General features: G+C 42.6%; 1 protein-coding gene across 1 annotated transcript in view; it reads right to left on the reverse strand.

The window, feature by feature from the left end:
• Positions 1-1,000: 1,000 nt before the first annotated feature.
• LOC122806517 (protein MB21D2-like) overlaps positions 1,001-18,457 on the reverse strand; it is a 180,867-nt gene continuing 163,410 nt past the window's right edge. Inside the window, exon 3 of the mRNA XM_044077018.1 lies at positions 1,001-2,597. Coding sequence (XP_043932953.1) covers positions 1,324-2,597 — 1,274 coding nt within the window. The 3' untranslated portion in view covers positions 1,001-1,323. The remainder of the gene's footprint in view (positions 2,598-18,457) is intronic.

Here is an 18,457-nt window from a genome sequence, read left to right on the forward strand (position 1 = left end):
GAAATAAAAAAACAGCCAGATCTTAGAATAATTCAAATCAAATATAATATATATATATATATATATATATATATATATATATATATATACCTGGTGCAGATGGTCCTAACTAAATGGGGCTAGAGATTTCCAAGCCAGAGGCAACACTGCTAGGTGAAGGTCTGGATGAGTTATAGTAAGTGTTACACATGGTATAAATACAGTTAAGTGACATACAGAAGGGAAATCTGTAGTAGACAGAGGAGAAGCAGTGGACTTCTCCCAGCAATAAGCAGGTGATTTTTACCTTTAAGGGTAAAAAGTTTATAAGTGCAAATACTACACTGCTAAAAAACACTTCCAAGCCCAAAGGCACTTTAGGTGTTTGTTAGGATTATTCCTGTGGGTGGATTTTATATCCAAGTTTACATTTTTCAAAATTACTTTGTCTCTCTCCAGGCTTTCTTCTCCATTGTAATAACAGTGAAAACTGCCAGCAAGAGAAAAAAAAATGAGCAACTAAATGTATGGCAACAAAGCTGCCTCTCACTGTTGGTAGAAATATAAAAGCCACTCAATGACTTAATGTTTGTAACAAACTTAGTATCAAGTAAAAGACTGCAGAAATGCAACTGAAGAGTATGGACTAACAAAATTGCTCAAAAAGGCAAAGGGGAGGAGTGGGTGTAGCAAAAAGATGACTACTGTGAATGAGAAGGAAACACACCTGAACAATGAATATGTCTATACCATAACACTAACCATTTTCTAATGGAAACAGATGCTAAGTAACAATGAAGTACAAAATAAATAAATCATGAGAGACTGGAACCATTCTCTAAAGTGAGTAACTGGAGAAACAGACCTTTCTCCCAAAGCACTATGGGTACATAGCAAGAGATTCAATAGCCTGTAAAAGTCATCATAACCCAGCTAAGTTAGGTGAGCACAATGAATTGCAATCCTAGATATACAGATATTGCAAAAGCACAAATAAGTAAAGATTAACCGACCCAAAATGTTCAGTCAATTGACAGTCCAGCTGATTGTATTCCCATTTTTTAAAATACAGATTCCTAATATCAGTAGTAAACAGCTCAGAGATACATCTGGACTACTTATACTAAATGTTTCTCCATTTAAAATATCTCTTGACATGAATGACATTTCACTGGTTAGTACTTTAGATAAACAAAAAATAAACATAACATTGCCCAATCTGGAATCTCTCCATAAGTTTGAACAGAGATTTCCAAGCATATCTCGGAGTTTCCTTTGGAAGTCTGACAAATGTTTACATTCAAAACAGCACAGCAGATTTCAATGTGGATGCCAGCTAAAGACCTAAAAAAATTTATCATCAATCCTGAAATGAGGCCTGGTGACATCATCAGGGTTAAGAAAAACTGAAATAGATTTTCCTTGATTTTCTGTCACCAACTGTTGAATTTTTTTTGCAAGGTGGTTATCTTTATACTTGCTCTCCATGGACATTCCATCACCCTGGGAGGACTGAAGAGCAACAGCAGCTGCTGCCCTAGTCCTCAGCTCCTGTGCCAACTTATTGGCTGCTTTAGCATGCTCTATGGCAGTCTCCAAGTGCCCTGAAGGGTCTGCACGCACGGAAGACAGCTTGCGAGCTAGCAGCATTGCAGTTTCATCTGAAAGATGCTCAAACATATTGCACTGTGGAAGAAAATAATTTGGGCAAGACTTATTGACGAGGCAATGGGACAGGTCATCAATAAGGCCTAGAAGGAAATGTGCAGCATTTTCTTCTTGAAACAAGTAGCTACTGGGTAGACGATCACAGGCCCAAAGCATCAGGGTTCGCAAGTGATACAGGCTAATGGCCTTTGGCCGAGACAGCAATCTGCTAATTACAGCTTTGCAAGCTTGAAAGGCTTGAATGAGGGGGACAGATATGCATTTTTTCAGTTGAACCTCACTCCTAGAAAAAGCAAGTCTCCATTCATTCTCTGGCACCCCAACAGGTGAGCATGAAGGTACCAAATAGAAGCCACTGATGGCTTCCTCCTCTGTGATTTTGCCATCCCAGAAATGGTTCTCTGTCAGCCAGTTCTGAGCCACTGCTGGCCACCCTTTAAAGGATACAACAGGTATTATATCATACAGCAAACGGCTACTCCCCACTGTAAGGAGAACAGTAGTCACAGTCCCATTTCTCTCAACCTTCTCAATCCTGGGCATGCCCCTTTGAGGATTTTTTCTGATTTCGGTAATGACAACCATAATCGACTGAGCAAACCAATCAGCTACTTTAGTTGGTGAAAAATAATAACTGGGTCCACCATTGGAGGGTTCTGTTGCTGAACAGCAGTCCTTCCACTTATCAATTACTTCTTGGCTGAAGAGGCGCAAGCTAAACCAAGAGTGACAGGGTGCAGAGTGTCGCATATCAAGGGTAACTGGCTGATTCCGGTCATGAAGCTTCAGAGCAGGCACCAGCAAAGTGAAATCGACGTCATAATCTGTCCCTCGAGCATAATCACCAAAGTAGTCAGGATTGAGATCAACCACTCCTTCACGTACACTTCCAGACAGGAGAAGGTACTCATTGGCTATTGGAAGCTTGTTATCCAGTTTCTGTACCAGACCTACAGGATATACAAAAAATAAAATTTTCTCTTAAATAAAATAAACTTCTAAATTAGATCTCATAGGTTAGACATGTTATGAACTTTATACATTTTGTATGTTACCATAGTGCTAAAACACAATGCACCACAAGCAAAATAATCCTCCTGGAACCAGAAGTGTCAACCAGCATTAATCCTTCAACATTGATTTAACATCTGTTTTGAAATGCAAACATAAAACAAGATCTGCTTAAACATCAAATGTTACAAATACGAAAGCTATTTTCTTTCCATAACAACGGATCTGTGTAGGCTGTTTCCATCCTTTCTCAATATATAGGTTTCAGATCTGACATTTGACACACTCAAGCTACTGGATCCAGGGCTCAGGCTCCTGCCCTTACCCATAAACCCTGTCTAGAGAACGAACCACTTCAAATCCAGTTCGTCTGCTACAAGAGAAGAGAGGAAATGAAGTTAGTAAAAAGAATGCTTAGCAAGAAACCATTAAATTCATGATGCATAGCAAGAAACCATCTGATTCATAATAAACTGGTTTGTGATGGTAGAAACTAATCCCAGCAGCCAAGGTTAGGGTAGCTAGGAACTGCCAGATATGGAACAATCATCAAAATAATTACATATGTATATAAAAATATAGGAAGGGGATGGAGGGTCAGTAAAGGACAGAAAAAAAATGCAGATCCATCATTATGGTAAGAACATACCTTTCATATCTGATATCTTTTTAGCCCACTTCTCAACATATGGGACAGTCTCTCAAACTATTTTATCTCGAGTGGCCTTAAGGAAGGATATTCTGGAGAACATCCGAACAAAAAAATTGTTACGGATCTGGACTATACAACCAATTTATAATGCGAGATGAAAGCATGAACCTTAGATCATGTAGCCGCAGCACAGATGTCATCAATTGGGACCCTTGAAAAGACAGTTTTAGAGGAAGCTATTTATCTCATGGAATGAGCTTTAGGAATTGAAGGTAGTGGCATGCCTTTCTTGCTGAACATATGCAATGCACTGAGAAAGCCAAAGTGATAACATGACTTTGGATATTTGTTTACCCAATGTAATAGTTGAAAAGGAAACAAGCTATTGGTCAGATTTTTTAAAGATTTTGCTCGATACAAATAAAGTAACTCTCGATGCACATACAGTAAATGTAATGTATATTCACCCTTGTTTGAAAAATTTGGTAGCACACAGAGATTTACAGACTGACTAGTGAGGGATTCAGAAGCCATCTAAGGAAGGAAGGAGGGAGGGACTGGTCTTCAGACTTGCTCTGTCCTTGTGAAAAAACAAATAAAGGTGGTTTGAAGACAAAGCTTTAAGTTCAGAAACTCTCCTGGCAGAAGCAATAGCAACTATGAATAATGTTTTCTGTTAAACTAGTAAGTTGACCTTGGCAGCAGGTTCAAATGGAGGAGCAGTTAAAGCCTGCAGCAAAATTGTAATGACCCATGAGGGAACTGCATCTCTAACTGGGGGACATAAAAGGAAGGTTCCACTGACAAAGACCTTAAACAGCTTATGAGAAGCAATAGGCGTGCAATTTTCACCTATGTGAAAAGATGTATAGTAGCCAGCTGTACCTTGATGGTTGAGTAGCTGGCCCCATAATGAAAAAGATGAGCTAGAAAAATCAAAACTGCAGGCAAAGGAGGTGAAAAGGGGTCAATATGTTCTAATGTCCAAATGGAAAAATCTTCCACTTGCTTTTGCAGATTTCCTAGACACCTTCTACCAGCAAAGAGGATAAAATGTGAACAACTGAAAGGAGAGAATCTGGACTGTCAAACCATCTTTGCAATTGGAGAAACCATGCAGTTAATCTTAGGGACTGAATGCTTGGGTGAGGTGACCCCAGTGGATGGGAAAGTAGTTTTGTGTCTGAGCCAAACACCCAAGGCAGGTGGACTAGATAAGGTCCGAGAAAGGAGACCACACCTGTTGGGGACAAAATGGTGTTATGAGGATCATCGGGACCTTTATCGCACTTGCTTTATGTAAGAACTTGGGAGTTAAAGGGATTGGAAGGAGTGCATACAGGAGACTGGGGGGTCAGCAGTGTGTTACAACATTCCTGAGTGACTCCCCTCTTGAGAAATTAGAGAAAAGTACTTGCTGCATTTGGTGTTGCAGTGAGAGGTAAACAGATTGCAGCAAGGGTGGCCCCAACTTCCACAAAATCTGATTTGCTGACACTGAACTGACACACCACTCGTAAAGGAGTAATATCTACCTTCACAACCTGTCTGCAAGAATACTGATTTACCTGAAAAGTGCACTGCTATCAGAAAGTGTTGAGAAGACATTGACCATTGCCACACTCTCATGGCCATTCGACACCATGGGCAAAGATCTGGTTCCTCCCAGTTTGATGTACAATACATATCACACAACTGCCATGTTGTCAGTTTGGATAGCAACCACATCCAAGGGGAGAGGATCCTGAAAAACCCTGCAATGCTAGACTTGCTCTTACTTCCATACACGGATGTGTAAGCTGGCCTCTGTCTGGGACCACATGCCTTGGACTATCTCTAATGCCCCCCAACCTAAGTGGGAAGGGTCTGTGGCCACCACAGCTTCGGGGGAAGGGTTACTGAAAGGACATCCGTGTAGTACAAGAGAAGATTCTAGCCACCACCATATGTGTATTCTGCAAATTCTCATCAGAGATACTAGAAATGGCATGGGTTGTTTCCTGATTGACTACTGAGCTGCCAAGAGTCCACTGGAGTACCCGAATGTGGATTCTGGCTAGAGAGACTTGTGTGATAAAAACAGAAGATGCTCCAATAAACTTAACAGGACTGTAAGGCTCTAGCCTGGATTTAGTTAGGTTCACTAGGATTCCAAGTTTTGTACACAGTTGGAGCAAGGGGCCTCTAGCTTGAATGGGTATACTCATGGTAGGGGCGGTGTGAACTTGGTGTCCAAAAACAGGAATAGTCTGAATCCCTGCAGTTGTAGTTGAACTGCCATTACTGCTATGTATTTGCTGAACATCTGGGGGGGGGGGCTGCTGTGGTGAGACCAAAGGGCAGAGCTCTGAACTGGAAATGATGGACTCCCAGCCACAAGCAGAGATGCATCCTGAAGTATCTGTCCATCTCTATGTGGTACTACACATCTTGGAGATATATCCAGTACATCCAGTTGTCCTCTCTCAGTAGAGGAAGGTTGGACTGAACCATAACCATCCAAAATTTTGTTGGTCTAGTATTGGTCTGTGATCTACATTTTTCTTTAGCACTAAAAAGAACTTTGAATAAATTCTGGATCTTGTCTGGTGAGGTAGGAACTCTTGGATGACTTGATTTCTTAAGAGCTCCCTTATTTTGGAAGCAACTACTTTGCTTTGAGAGGTTGAACATCAGGACAATTTTTTGGTGGTAAAGGAAGGGAATGACAGCCTCTGGTAATGATCCTTTGCACCCATTTGTCTTACGTGATGGATGTCCAGATTGTTGGGAGGACTCGTGGTTGAGGGAGTATTCTCTTGAAAGGTTTAAATGCCGAGCCTGAAACAGATGTGGAGAACTGTTCGCTATGAGCTTTTATGTCCAATGGGCTTACCATATTACAAATGAATAAAAATACGAAAAGGATACGCTATAAGCAATGTTGGCAAAATATACAGTGAATGCTTATACTGTGATAATGGCAACACATTTACGACAGACAGGAATATCGGAAAAAGATTTACTACAGAAAATGAAACTAAATAATTTTTCTCAAAATGTTATGGAGAGGGACCAATCATTGCTGGCAGCTTACTATGCAGAGCAGGGAGCAAGGCTGGAAAAGATTTATTGGGGAATGCATAGATGGAAATCTTGGTGACTCGCTATGTATGCAGAGCAATTAAAAGCGTCAATAGATTCAATATAGCTGAAACAAAAGTGACTAATGCTGGGTAACTTGCCAACTTCAAGCTGCAGAGGGATATTCCTGACAGAGGCTCTGGCAATTCTAGTTGCTCTACCAAGTTAAGCTGCTGCTATGCAGCATTCTGGGCAACCACTGCTTCTACTCTCATACTGGGGAAGATGAAAGAAGGAGACCCATGTGATGTAGAAAAGTTAGGTGATATGTCTGGTACCTTGCGTGTGCTACTCTCTGAAGCACAGTGAAGAATTATGTAAAGTGGCTCAGCACTGTATGCTGCATACTTACCAGATTGTAAGAAATGAGAAACCTGCCTGTCAGCGAATTGACACATCACATCTTCCACCAACAACCAGGTCCATCAAGGGCTGCAGGATTACTACTAGTAAAAACCAAGCAGCATTACAATACTTGGAATGAAACAGTAAAAAAGAGCAATGCTGCTGACAGCACAGTAACATGGATATGTGAATCTGTTAACGCTACTCTCTACAAATACCCTACTACTGTACCCAATGTGTATATAGTGCAGACAGCTGCTATGATGCTGAACACCTGGACACAGCTGCGTTGACATCTTTGGTACTGCCTGCTTCTGTTTGTTCTCCCCTGTCGAATGCTGAAATGTAGACAACCATCTATGCCTGTGCTATACCATCTGCATACTTTTGTGGATTTGTTTGTATTACGATTCTGCACTTGTACAGCTCACTTTTACTGTACTGTGCAGTAGTGTACACATTTATCACTATTCTGCCCACAACAATTAAAAAAAGTCCTTCATACACTTATTGCAAAGCCACCTAAAAATCAACTCATTGTAAATGAGTTTCATAAAATAAATACATAAATAAAATGCAGAAACTAGCCAAATGGGGGAAACGCATGCACACACACACTAACAAAACACAGCTGACAAACATTTCTAATGAAAGTTATGTCCTTAGCACAACAACAGAACCAAAATGGTAGTTCCACTGTCAATACTTTCAGGGCTAAGACCAGCAGAATGTAGTCAGCACAGCCACAAAAACTTTACAACCAATCCCTCAATCAATTCTCAAAGGGCACATTCTTCAGTAAACATAAGCATACCCAAGACAGAACTCTATTTATCAACAGATAACCAGCACTAGCTACAAAGAACTGGCACCAACCAGTCACATCCAGGGTTGGAGGGGTGGTGGTGATTAACGTTCATCTGAAATGACAGTTTAACAGAGGTCCCATCTGCTCAAGTTGGTGGTAGCTCAGGTGAAAGTAAAAGATCCCACCATGGCGCCAACTGAAAAAAGAGAGCAAGGAAAGTTCCCCAATGCCCAAGCCAAGTTTTCTCTGGTGGTACGAGTACTACCTCTGGTCTTCCTTGAAGAGCGGCCACTAGCTGACTTGGAGTTAACTGGTCAAGAAGGGACAAATAAAAAAACATAAAATAGATAAATAAAATCTACTGTTATGGTTAGTACATAGCTTTCATATCAAGATTGTAGTATCAAGTTTATCACGTTCAGGAAAGTGTCTCAAGCTATGCTCTTCAGTGAAGCATCACAATACAATGTCACAAATATGGAATAAGAAAACACATCCAGTACTGCGGCTTACAAAAGTAATCAGTCATGGCCAAAAAGACACTGTACAAATATCATAAAAGGATGGACTCTTGCAGAAAGCTTAAGAGGTATTTATAACCTTGATTAAGTTAACCCTAGACTCAGGCAAGGCTTTCACAAAAAAATTGAATGCATCTGTGGCGGCCTTCACCATTGTGGTTTTCCCAAAGACAGACTGGACTTGTGAATCCAGAGATGATTCTTGCACTTCCTAGAAATCTTAAAGTTTATAAAATCCAGGAATTGATTCCATTGTACTCTATGTTCCAGGGTATTAGAGTCACATGAAAATGGACAATGGGGACAATGTAAATGAGGCTCTAGCCCTGACGGCAGTCTATGAAACACAATGATGCTGCTACCAGTTGAAGGACTAGGTAAGACTAATGACTGCAAAGTTAGAATTTTGTATGGGGAAGAAAATCTTGTTATGACTGAGTATCTTGCACACAATGAATGCGACAGATTGAAAGCAGCAGGCTATTGTGCAGAAGTGAAGAAACATCCATGACTCTATTGCTATTCTGATGTGAAGGTAAGCATCTTGGAGGTTCAAAGTGTACATACAATCTCTTCCCCACATACATGGAAAGACAAGTTGCACAGTGATCATGTGAAAGGATACTTTCGCAACAAACTGAAGGTTGCTCAAAATTGAGAACTGGCCTGAAGTGCTTTGGTTTGTAAGGAACCATAAAGAGCCTGCAGTGAAAGCCTACTCTTTCTAACCTAACTGGACCTCTTGGACAGCTTTCTTTTAAAAGTCTTGGGAGCCTCTTTTCTTGATGTAACCTTAAAGTGGTGTGAGACTTCCAGAACGTGTAGGGAGTGCATTCATAGAAATAAGAATGGGATTGATTAACCTCTGGACACAACAGTCCTCACACTTGTCCCATGGGATGGCAATACAAGTTGATAAATGGAGGAATAGAAGACCCCCGACTACATCCTAAATACAGCAAGTTTTCAGGGAGTGAATCAATACCTCTATCAACTTTGACAGATCCAGCAACAATTGACACGTTGACTAGGACCAGGAAATTTGAGTAAAATGAAAGAGGAGAAGCTGAAAACTCTGGATGAACCACAACTCAACTCCATAGCATGAAGAGCCCTGGGAACACATGGTGATTTTAAATAAGACTTTCACACATTAAACTAGTTCTGTTCTACCAAAATAGAAGATCCGGTAAGTGAGAACCTTACCAAGTGGGGCCAAGGAGTTGTGATGCTATAGAGGTAACATGCTAGGTCACAGTCTGGGAGGTACACATTCCACAGATACAGTAAAGCCTTTGGCAGGTGGGCACACCTATTTTACAGGTGCCATGAAGTGAAAAATTGGCTCAGGTCCCCTGCTGTTTTTTTTTTTTTGGAGGTCTGAGCTAGTTGAAAATTAGGAGAAGGAGAATCCCTAACTGACTAAAGAACAGGAGAGGACTTTGCTTCTCTAAGGGCTGTTGTCTAGGAGACATATAACACACTGACTGGAAAAACGAGCTTCCCTTAGGTGCTTCAAGTATTTGGAGCAATGATTCAGTGGGGGTAGTTTTTGCTCCACACTTAAAGTTTCTAAACTTTGTAGACTCTTCAGGTCTTACTTGCCCGCTTCTGAAAAAGGCAATAAAACTGCAACCAAAAAAAGGCAAGCAAATAAAGTCAAGGCAACGATGTTTCTAGAAATATATGTGCTATAAATACTGACAACAACGTCAGCTTTCCTATTAAACTTTCAGCTAAGATAATGACAGTAATACACTTCAGAATCCCAACAAATAAACAACCTTAACTTATAAGATGGTTCCGAAATGGTGATTGATTTTCAGGAATGTTGTCTACCAGAAAAAAGATTATGCAGAAAGGAAAGGACTAACTTAGAAAGTGCAGTAATGCAAGTAAACTTACCATAACAGTGACTGTTTGAATATATCATTGTTTTGGCAGCTAAAGCTATAAGGGAAGTTCTTCCAAAGCTTTAGGCTGCCTTCCATGCACCCTAGTCACTGTACTGACTGAGGAGATCAGAAAAAATCAGTTGATATGACACCAAAATTTCAGAGTTTTCTTGCTTCAGAAGAGGAAGGCTAGAGTCCTAGCATAAAAATAGCAAAAAGAGTGGGACAGACAAAGGGAGCGGCTACTGTAGCAGAGATCTACTTGATCATTAACCATTAGGTTAAGTTTACTTCCATAGTTGCATGTTCATCATCAGATCACTGTTGCAGAAGCACAAGCTATATGGGATGAATACCAGAGTTTAACAAGAATGGGAGAAAGAAGAATGGATTTACTTTGTTTTGCTTGGTACAGATGTCTACACAACCAATCTGACATCTCTAGTATTATTTCTAGAGTCCACATCTTTCCAAAAATCAAAAGTAGTAGCCAGAGCCCTGGTAGAGTGGGTCCTAATTTTGACTGGAAGTGTGTTGTTATGGTGGGAATAACACAAACCAATAGCATGAGACACCTACTTAGAAAAGCTCTGTTTTTACACTATTACTTCCTACGTTTGGCAAAAGTAGGGAGATGTTAGTACTGGTTGAGCATGAAAGGGCATCTTAAATCTGCAACATATTAGTGTTTCCATACACCTGCTTATGGTGAATGAATCACAAGCAGTCAAGTAGACAGTCAGGTCACCCCGAGGAGACAATCAGACAAAGACTCTCAAACATTTATGTACTGTGACTTCATGCCTTTGGGCCCAAGACTTTGCAACAAGTAGCCATGAAAATCATTTTTTTTCCTAGCTGTCCAGTGCTGTGGTGTAGGTTGTATGCTGCCCTTAAACCATATCTGGCACATACACAAGGGTTTTGCATTCCTTCTCTAATTGGAGGTTAGGGTTGGCTTCTGGACCAAAAAGCACAGACCGGAAAATGAGTGGAAGGGGGTCACCAACTCAGCAAAGTTAATCAGATGAAGCTACGCATGACAGTTAACAGTTACACCACATCTAGTGGCTCTTGTTGTCCTTCAGTAATATTATAAAAGCACCGTCACTCGGCAACCCCATTATGGACTGATGCATCAATTCTTGGTCAAACTTAACCAACACCAGCATATAACTGATGCGTTACATTGACAACATACTGAAACTGGCACATTCATATACACACCTCCCCAGTGTGTCAGTCACACTAGACTCCTCATCTGAGGAATGGACAGCAGGGCTCTCTAGCAGGGCTGTTTCTAAAAAAGAAGTTATGTACTCACCATAAAGTACAGTTTTGTACCTACCATAAATGTAGATGTCAGAACTGGATAGCATCTGCAGTCATAACAAGTGGGTTGTCCTGTCGTCAGGCAGCCCTGCAGTCGGCCGGATTCCAAAGTCCGGGTCCGGCTTCGGCTGATGTCGCACTCCACCCGACGTCATCTCTGTTGGTCTTCGGGTATAAAAGCATCAGCCGACGCCATTTTCCTCAGTGTTTCTTGCCCCAGATGCCAGTAGCCCTCTTGCAGGCTAAAAATTTGGATAGATGCCAATGTTTCCAAATAGATAGAGGTAAACACAACAATAAGCATATATGTACATATATACAAACAAATACACCATAAAAGACTCCCCCCCAACAGCTAGCTATTAGGAGGGTAAACACCCTAGGAGTAGCACAGAGGGGAAGGAGGGAGGGTAATCCTGACTGCAGATGCTATCCAGTTCGGACATCTACATTTATGGTAGGTACAAAACTGTACTATGTCCTTCATGGATGCATCTGCAGTCATAACAAGTGGGTAGAATACCATAGCCAACTAGGGGAGGAGGATAAAAGTAGATTATGGTGCGTTTAGGATCCCTTGCAGTACAGCAGTGGCAAACCCTGCTCGGGATCTGGAATATAGAGGCAAATTATAATGCTTGGCAAATGTATGCACGGAGGTCCAAGTAGCCGCCTCAATAATGTCTTTGGTTGCCACTCGTAAGAAGGCTATGGTAGTGGCTGTTGCCCTTGTAGAATGAGGTCTTATGTTCTGTGGAATTGGTTTTCCATGGAAGGAGTAACAGTATCGTATGCAATTTCCTATCCATTTGGAGATTGTCTGTTTGGAAATAGCTTTTCCTTCCCTTCCTGTTGCATAGGCTACAAAACGTTGGTCAGTCTTTCTGCTATTTTTTGTTCTGTCCAAGTAGTAGCGTAGCTGTCTATGTACATCCAAGGTATGCAGTATTCTTTCCCCTCTGTTTTGTGGGTTGGGAAAGAAGGTAGGTAGGTGGATTGCCTGGTTTAAAGACACTCTGGATACCACCTTGGGCATAAATGTAGGATTAGTCCTCATGGACACTCTATCTTGGTGGAAGATTAGGAAGGGTTGCACTGCCATCAAGGCCTGTAGTTCTGAAACCCTCCTTGCCTAAGTAATTGCCAGTAGGAAAGCAGTTTTCCATGACAGGTGTTGTAGGTCTGCTGTTGCTGCTGGTTCAAAGGGTGATAGTGTCAACTTTTCTAGCACAAAGTTTAAATCCCAAGCTGGTAATGGTGGTTTCCTTGGAGGTTTTACATTCTTGATTCCTCTGAGGAACTGCCTGAGCAAAGGGTGCGAAAAAACAGGTGGATCAAAGCTGTATTCTGCTGAAATAGCTGATGCATGTATCTTGATGGAGGAGTAGGACAGGCCTGAATGAAGAAGTTCGGCCAGATACTCCAGAATGTTAAGCATATCTATGTTTGACACATCTTTTCCTCTTTCCGTACTCCAAATGACAAACCTTTTCCATTTTCCAGCATAGTTCCTTCTTGTTGAAGGTCTGCGTGCTTCAAGAATAATGTCTTTAACTCTTTGGGAAAGTTCTGGATTAGCTGCTGCTATGTGATGTTCCATGCAGTCAGTTGCAGCGTTTTAGGTTTGGATGTATGATGCTGTAGTTGTTCTGAGTTAACATCAAAGGCATCAGGGTATTGGCCACATATTGTTCGAGACATGCTCTTCAGTAGTGGGTACCAGTGTTGTCTTGGCCAGTTTGGAGCTATCAGGATTATCCTTGGACGTTCTTCCTTGATTTTTAGTAGTACCTTGTGTATCAAAGGAAGAGGTGGGAATGCATATGCTGTTAGGCCTTTCCAGTTGAAGGAGAGTGAGTCCACTTTCCATGCTAGTGGGTGGAATGTCCTTGTGCAGAATTTTTGAGCTGGTGATTGAGAGGTGATGCGAATAGGTCTATCTGTGGCATTCCCCATTTCTTGAGATGGTCTTGAAGATGTCCGGTGCAGCTTCCATTCGTGGGCATCCGAAGTGGTTCTGCTTAATATGTCTGCTAGAGTATTGTCTTTCCCCGGTACAAATATTGCCTGTAACTGAATGTTGTAGCTGAGTGCCAGGGTCCACAGCTCCAAGGTCATTCTGCATAGGGGGTATGAATGAGTGCCTCCCTGTTTGTTGATGTACCACATGACTGTGGTGTTGTCTGTCCTTATCATCAACTGGCCCTCTTTGAGAAATGGTTTGAACTTTTGGATTGCCAGTTTTACTGCCAGCATTTCTTTTAGATTGATGTGCAGGTGAAGTTGATCCTGTGTCCACAATCCTTGCACGCATTTGTCCAGTATGTGGGCCCCCCATCCTAGGTCTGAAGCGTCTGTTGTGATGGTCTGGCTTGGTTGACATCTGCGAAAGGGTAGGCCTGGGTTTGACTGGCATGCCTGAGCCCACCATAGGAACTCCTGTTTTAAGCATGGAATTAGTGGGATTTCTGTTTCTAGACTGTGTCTGTGTTGGGACCATAAATTCTTTAGGTACCACTGTAGTTTCCTCATATGTAGTCTGGCAAATGGGACCAAGATTATGCATGATGCCATGAAGCCCAAGGCCTGCAGAACTTTTCTTGCTGTTAACTTGTTCAGTTTTGTTAGTGCCAAGAAGTAAAGAGGAAGTTCTTTTGTTTTTCTGTAGTCAGGAATGCCATTTGTTGTACTGTGTCCAATTCAGCCCAAGAATGTCCTTGTTTGGGATGGTATCAGCCTTGACTTTTGTAAATTGACTGTGTATCCCAGTCCTTGTAGCAAGTAAATGACCCTTTGTAAATCTGTTGTCAGCTTGCTTTTGTTGTCCCCTTGTAGCAGGCAGTCGTCCAGGTATGGGTAAATTTGAATTCCCTGTAGTCTGCAATGGGCGATTACTGATGCCAGGCATTTTGTGAATACTCTGGGCAGTAGATAAGCCAAAGGGCAATGCTGAGAATTGATAGTGCTCTGATCCTGCAAGAAATCTGAGGTATCTTCTGCAGATTGGTCGAATGGGGACGTGCAGGTATGCCTCCTTGAGATCTAGAGTTACCAGCCAAGACTCCTTGCCCAGCATGGGAAGAAGTTGCTGTAGGGTCAGCATTTTGAATTTTGGGACAATGATGTATGTATTTAAGGTGGACAGGTCGAGAATTGGTCTCCAACTTTTTCCTTTCTTGGAACTAGGAATAGTCTGGAGTAGAACCCTTTCCTTGTTCTGCTGTTGGCACTCTTTCCACAGCTCTCATGTTTGCTAACTCCATTATCTGGCGTAGAGCCTCTGTTTTTGATTTGGAGGTAGATTTGGCATTCCTCTTTGACTGGTAAAGTGTGGAAGTGAAACCGGTAACCTTGATCTATGGTTTGTAAAATCCACTTGTCTTTTGTTATGTAGTGCCAGTTCTTTGAAAATAAGGTTAACTTTCCGCCTAGAGGAGCTGCTATTTGTTCCCTGGTAGGCGGATTTAGGATTAAGTCACTGTGGTTGTGCTGATGTAGTGGCAGTGGCTGTGTCTGTGCCTCTGTTGTTGCCTTGCCACTGTCGTCCTCTGTAGGCACCTCCTCTGGATTGGTTTCTGCCTCTGGAACGTCTATTCCTGCCCCTTTGAAATTTTGTGGAGTCAGGAAAGGACCAATTTTCGGCAGGCCAGTTCCTGCTAAACCTTGGGGGTTGAACCTGCAAGAAATCTTTAACAGTTTGAACAGATTTTGCCTTTTCTTCCATTTTCTTCATAACCTGCTGGGCAGGTGTACCAAACAAACTTGTCTTGTCCATAGGAGCATCTAGCAACTTAGCTTTAACATGATCCGGTAAAGCTTGTTCCTTTAGCCATGCATGCCTTCTTATCACTGTGCCTGTCATGGCTGATCTAAATGAAGCCTCCAGTGCATCATAGCCACATTTTAAGGAATGGTTGCTAACCTGTCGTATGTTATTTACCATCTCTAATACATATTTCTTATCAAGAGATTCATCAGTGGTTAGTTTTTTAGTTAACTGATCAAGCATAAACTCTTGGTATTGTATCATGTGAAACTGACAGTTTAAAGCTCTAGCTGAGAGAGTAGCTGAAGTGTAGACCTTTTTACCCCATCTGTCTAGTGACCTTGCTTCCCTTTCAGAAGGAATAGGGTTTTTAGCTGTGGTCGTGGCTACTGCCCTGGGATATAGTTTCTGGGTCTGCAAGTGGGGCCTTGTAAAGGTGGTGATGAGTATCTGGCACCCTGTAAAATCTGTCTGGTTTGGCAGGGGCTGGGGGTAAAGAATCTGGAGCGGAGCAAACATCATTGAAAGCATCATCCACCACAGAGAGAACAGGAGGTATAGCTAAGGGCCTGTGCTGAGGGAGGTGCAGAAAGGTCCTAAGTCTTTTTCTGGAGTCTGAAAAATCCTGTTGCTGCCATTGGAACTGTTCTCGCATGGCATGCAGGGTTTCCCCAAAGGAGAATTCTTCTGGTGGGGAAGCAGCTGGAATGGATTCTTCAGCATCAGAATCTTCAAAATTGGAGAAGGGAGCCTCAGGCTGGTCAGTTATGTCTGATTCATCAGCAGAATCATCAGAAGACACTGGCTCAGCGGGCTCTGCCCTAGGTCTCTTCTCTGGGGGCTGAGAGGCCCTGTCTGGGTGAGATTGAGATCCTCTAATTAAAGAAATTAAATCTTCTGCCAAAGAAAGCATTTGAGAACTAGAAGAGGGCCTGGATGTTTAACAGGCACTGTTTTAGTAGTCTTGGCTGCTTTAGCCCTGGCGAAGGCCTTAATGGACATGGCAGCTGGAGGCCTAGCAGCACCACGTGCTGGGGTAGAGACATCCAAGGGGATGGTGTCTGATAAGTCAACCACCGTAGTGGGTAAAATTTCTGAGGTCGATTCAAGAGTTGTAGCAGGGGCCTCAGTTGTAAGAATAGGTTCAGCTATACTTTGAGCAGTTTTCTCGGTTTCGGCCGAAACCGAGACACTCGCGGTTTGCTTTACCGTGGTTTCGGCCGAAACCGTGGACCGCGAGTGTCGGTCTTTATCTTTGCATTTTTTGGGGGTAGTCGGAGGATCCGACGGCATAATGTACGCAAAATCAGAACCGAAAAACTGTTCTGCAAACTCCGACCGACGCCTAAGCGTTCGTCGGTTGAAAGAGGCACAGGCCGAACAGGCTGCTACGTCGTGGGCTGGGCCTAAACAAGGCAGACAGTAAGAGTGGAAATCTTTATGAGGTATTTGTTTCCCACAGGTTAAACAATTGTTAACTTTTTCTGACATCGGCTGAGGCAAGAAAGAGTCCCCAACGGGGTACTTAGCTTTAGAAGTCTTCGAAGTAGTATTCGGTAGAAGTAATCTCTGGATCCGACCGACCGGCACTTGCGAACAGCTTCTGCTTCAGGCCACGCGCAAGAAAGACTGAGGAAAATGGCGTCGGCTGATGCTTTTATACCCGAAGACCAACAGAGATGACGTCGGGTGGAGTGCGACATCAGCCGAAGCCGGACCCGGACTTTGGAATCCGGCCGACTGCAGGGCTGCCTGACGACAGGACAACCCACTTGTTATGACTGCAGATGCATCCATGAAGGACATCGTTAAATCTGATTAGTTTTATTTCATTTGCCTTCAACCTGTGGGATACAGATCCGTATCGGATCAGAGCCGGCAACTTTACTAGCATCTGCTCCAAGCTCCAAGGTCCTCCCCTTACCCATAATACACCTCCACTACCTTCTAACCCCCAGATCGAGTTTGCTGAATCTTATACCGATAACCCGACCTGAGCAAATTACTTGTGACCTATAATTGCACCCCGTAGGCTGTTCATATGCCAAGGTCCGAGGGAAGGAGGGAGGGATGGTTGAAGACAAATGAAGTAGAGCTACTCAGATGGAACATTAAGGTGCGTGCATAACTTCTTTATCTGAAGTAGTTTGCTTCATTTGGTCTTCAACCTGTGGGACAGAGTCCTCAGCTACTAAACTCCTGGGAGGACCTCATGGAAGGATATTCCAGAGCACCGCGGAACCAAAGGATGCTCTCCTTCTGGAAGTCAAATCCAATTTGTAATGAGAAATAAATGTATGAGATGAGGACCAAGTAGTTGCAGAACAAATATCATACAAAGACACTAGACCAAAAGGCCGCAGACGTAGCCATGGACCTAGTGGAATGAGCTTTCACCTGACCTGGAGGAGACATGCCTCTATCCTTATAGACCTGAAGGATGCATGAAGAAATCCATCTAGCAATAGTGACCTTGGAGATAGGTTTCCCCAAAAAGGGTTTATGGAAGGATACAAACAATTGATCAGATTTATGGAAATGTTTTGCCCTCTGTAAACAGAATCGTAACTGTCTATGAACATCCAAAAGGTGGAGTTTATATTCCATCTTGTTAGAAAAATTAGGAAAAAAAAACCACAGGCAAACTGATGGTCTGATTGATATTGACTGAGATGCCACCTTAGGAAGAAACGATGGATTGGTTTGAAGGGAAACCCTATCTTTGTGAAAAATCATGTAAGGAACTTTGATGGACAAGGCCTGTAATTCTGGAACCCTTTTGGCAGAGGTAATAGCCACCAGAAAAGCTGTTTTCCAAGATACATATTTCAGATCTGCTGTTTCAGCAGGCTCGAAAGGCAGAGTAACCAAAGCTTAAAGAACCATAGTACGGTCCCATGGAGGAACAGGATCTTTGACCGTGGGGGGGGGGGGGGTAACAAAAAGATGCCTTTAATAAAGGCTTTACACAGTCTGGAGGAGGCTAAAGAGGCAGAATTCTCGCCCACATGAAAATGAGATGGCAGCCAACTGAACCTTGACCATAGAAGAACTAGCTCCATGTTGAAGTTGAAAAATATCAGCTAGAAAATCAAGAATGGCGGAAATAGGAGCTGTGAAGGAGTCTAACCTCCTTTGAGAGGCCCAAACAGAAAAAAGTTTCCACTTGCTGCGATAAACCTTCCTGGTCGAAGACTTATGAACAGCCACCAAAATAGATCTAACTGAGGAGGATAGTCCGGGAGTCCTAGCAATCACGGGAACTGGAGCAGCCACGCTGTGAGCTTCAAACTGTCCAGATTCGGATGAGGCACCCCCGAAGGGGTGTAAAATCAGTTCCTGAATGGGAGCCGGGAT

This window comes from Protopterus annectens, chromosome 7.part0 (genome assembly GCF_019279795.1).
Source record: "Protopterus annectens isolate FY-2018-M chromosome 7.part0, PAN1.0, whole genome shotgun sequence".
NCBI classification, from domain to species: Eukaryota; Metazoa; Chordata; order Ceratodontiformes; family Protopteridae; genus Protopterus; species Protopterus annectens.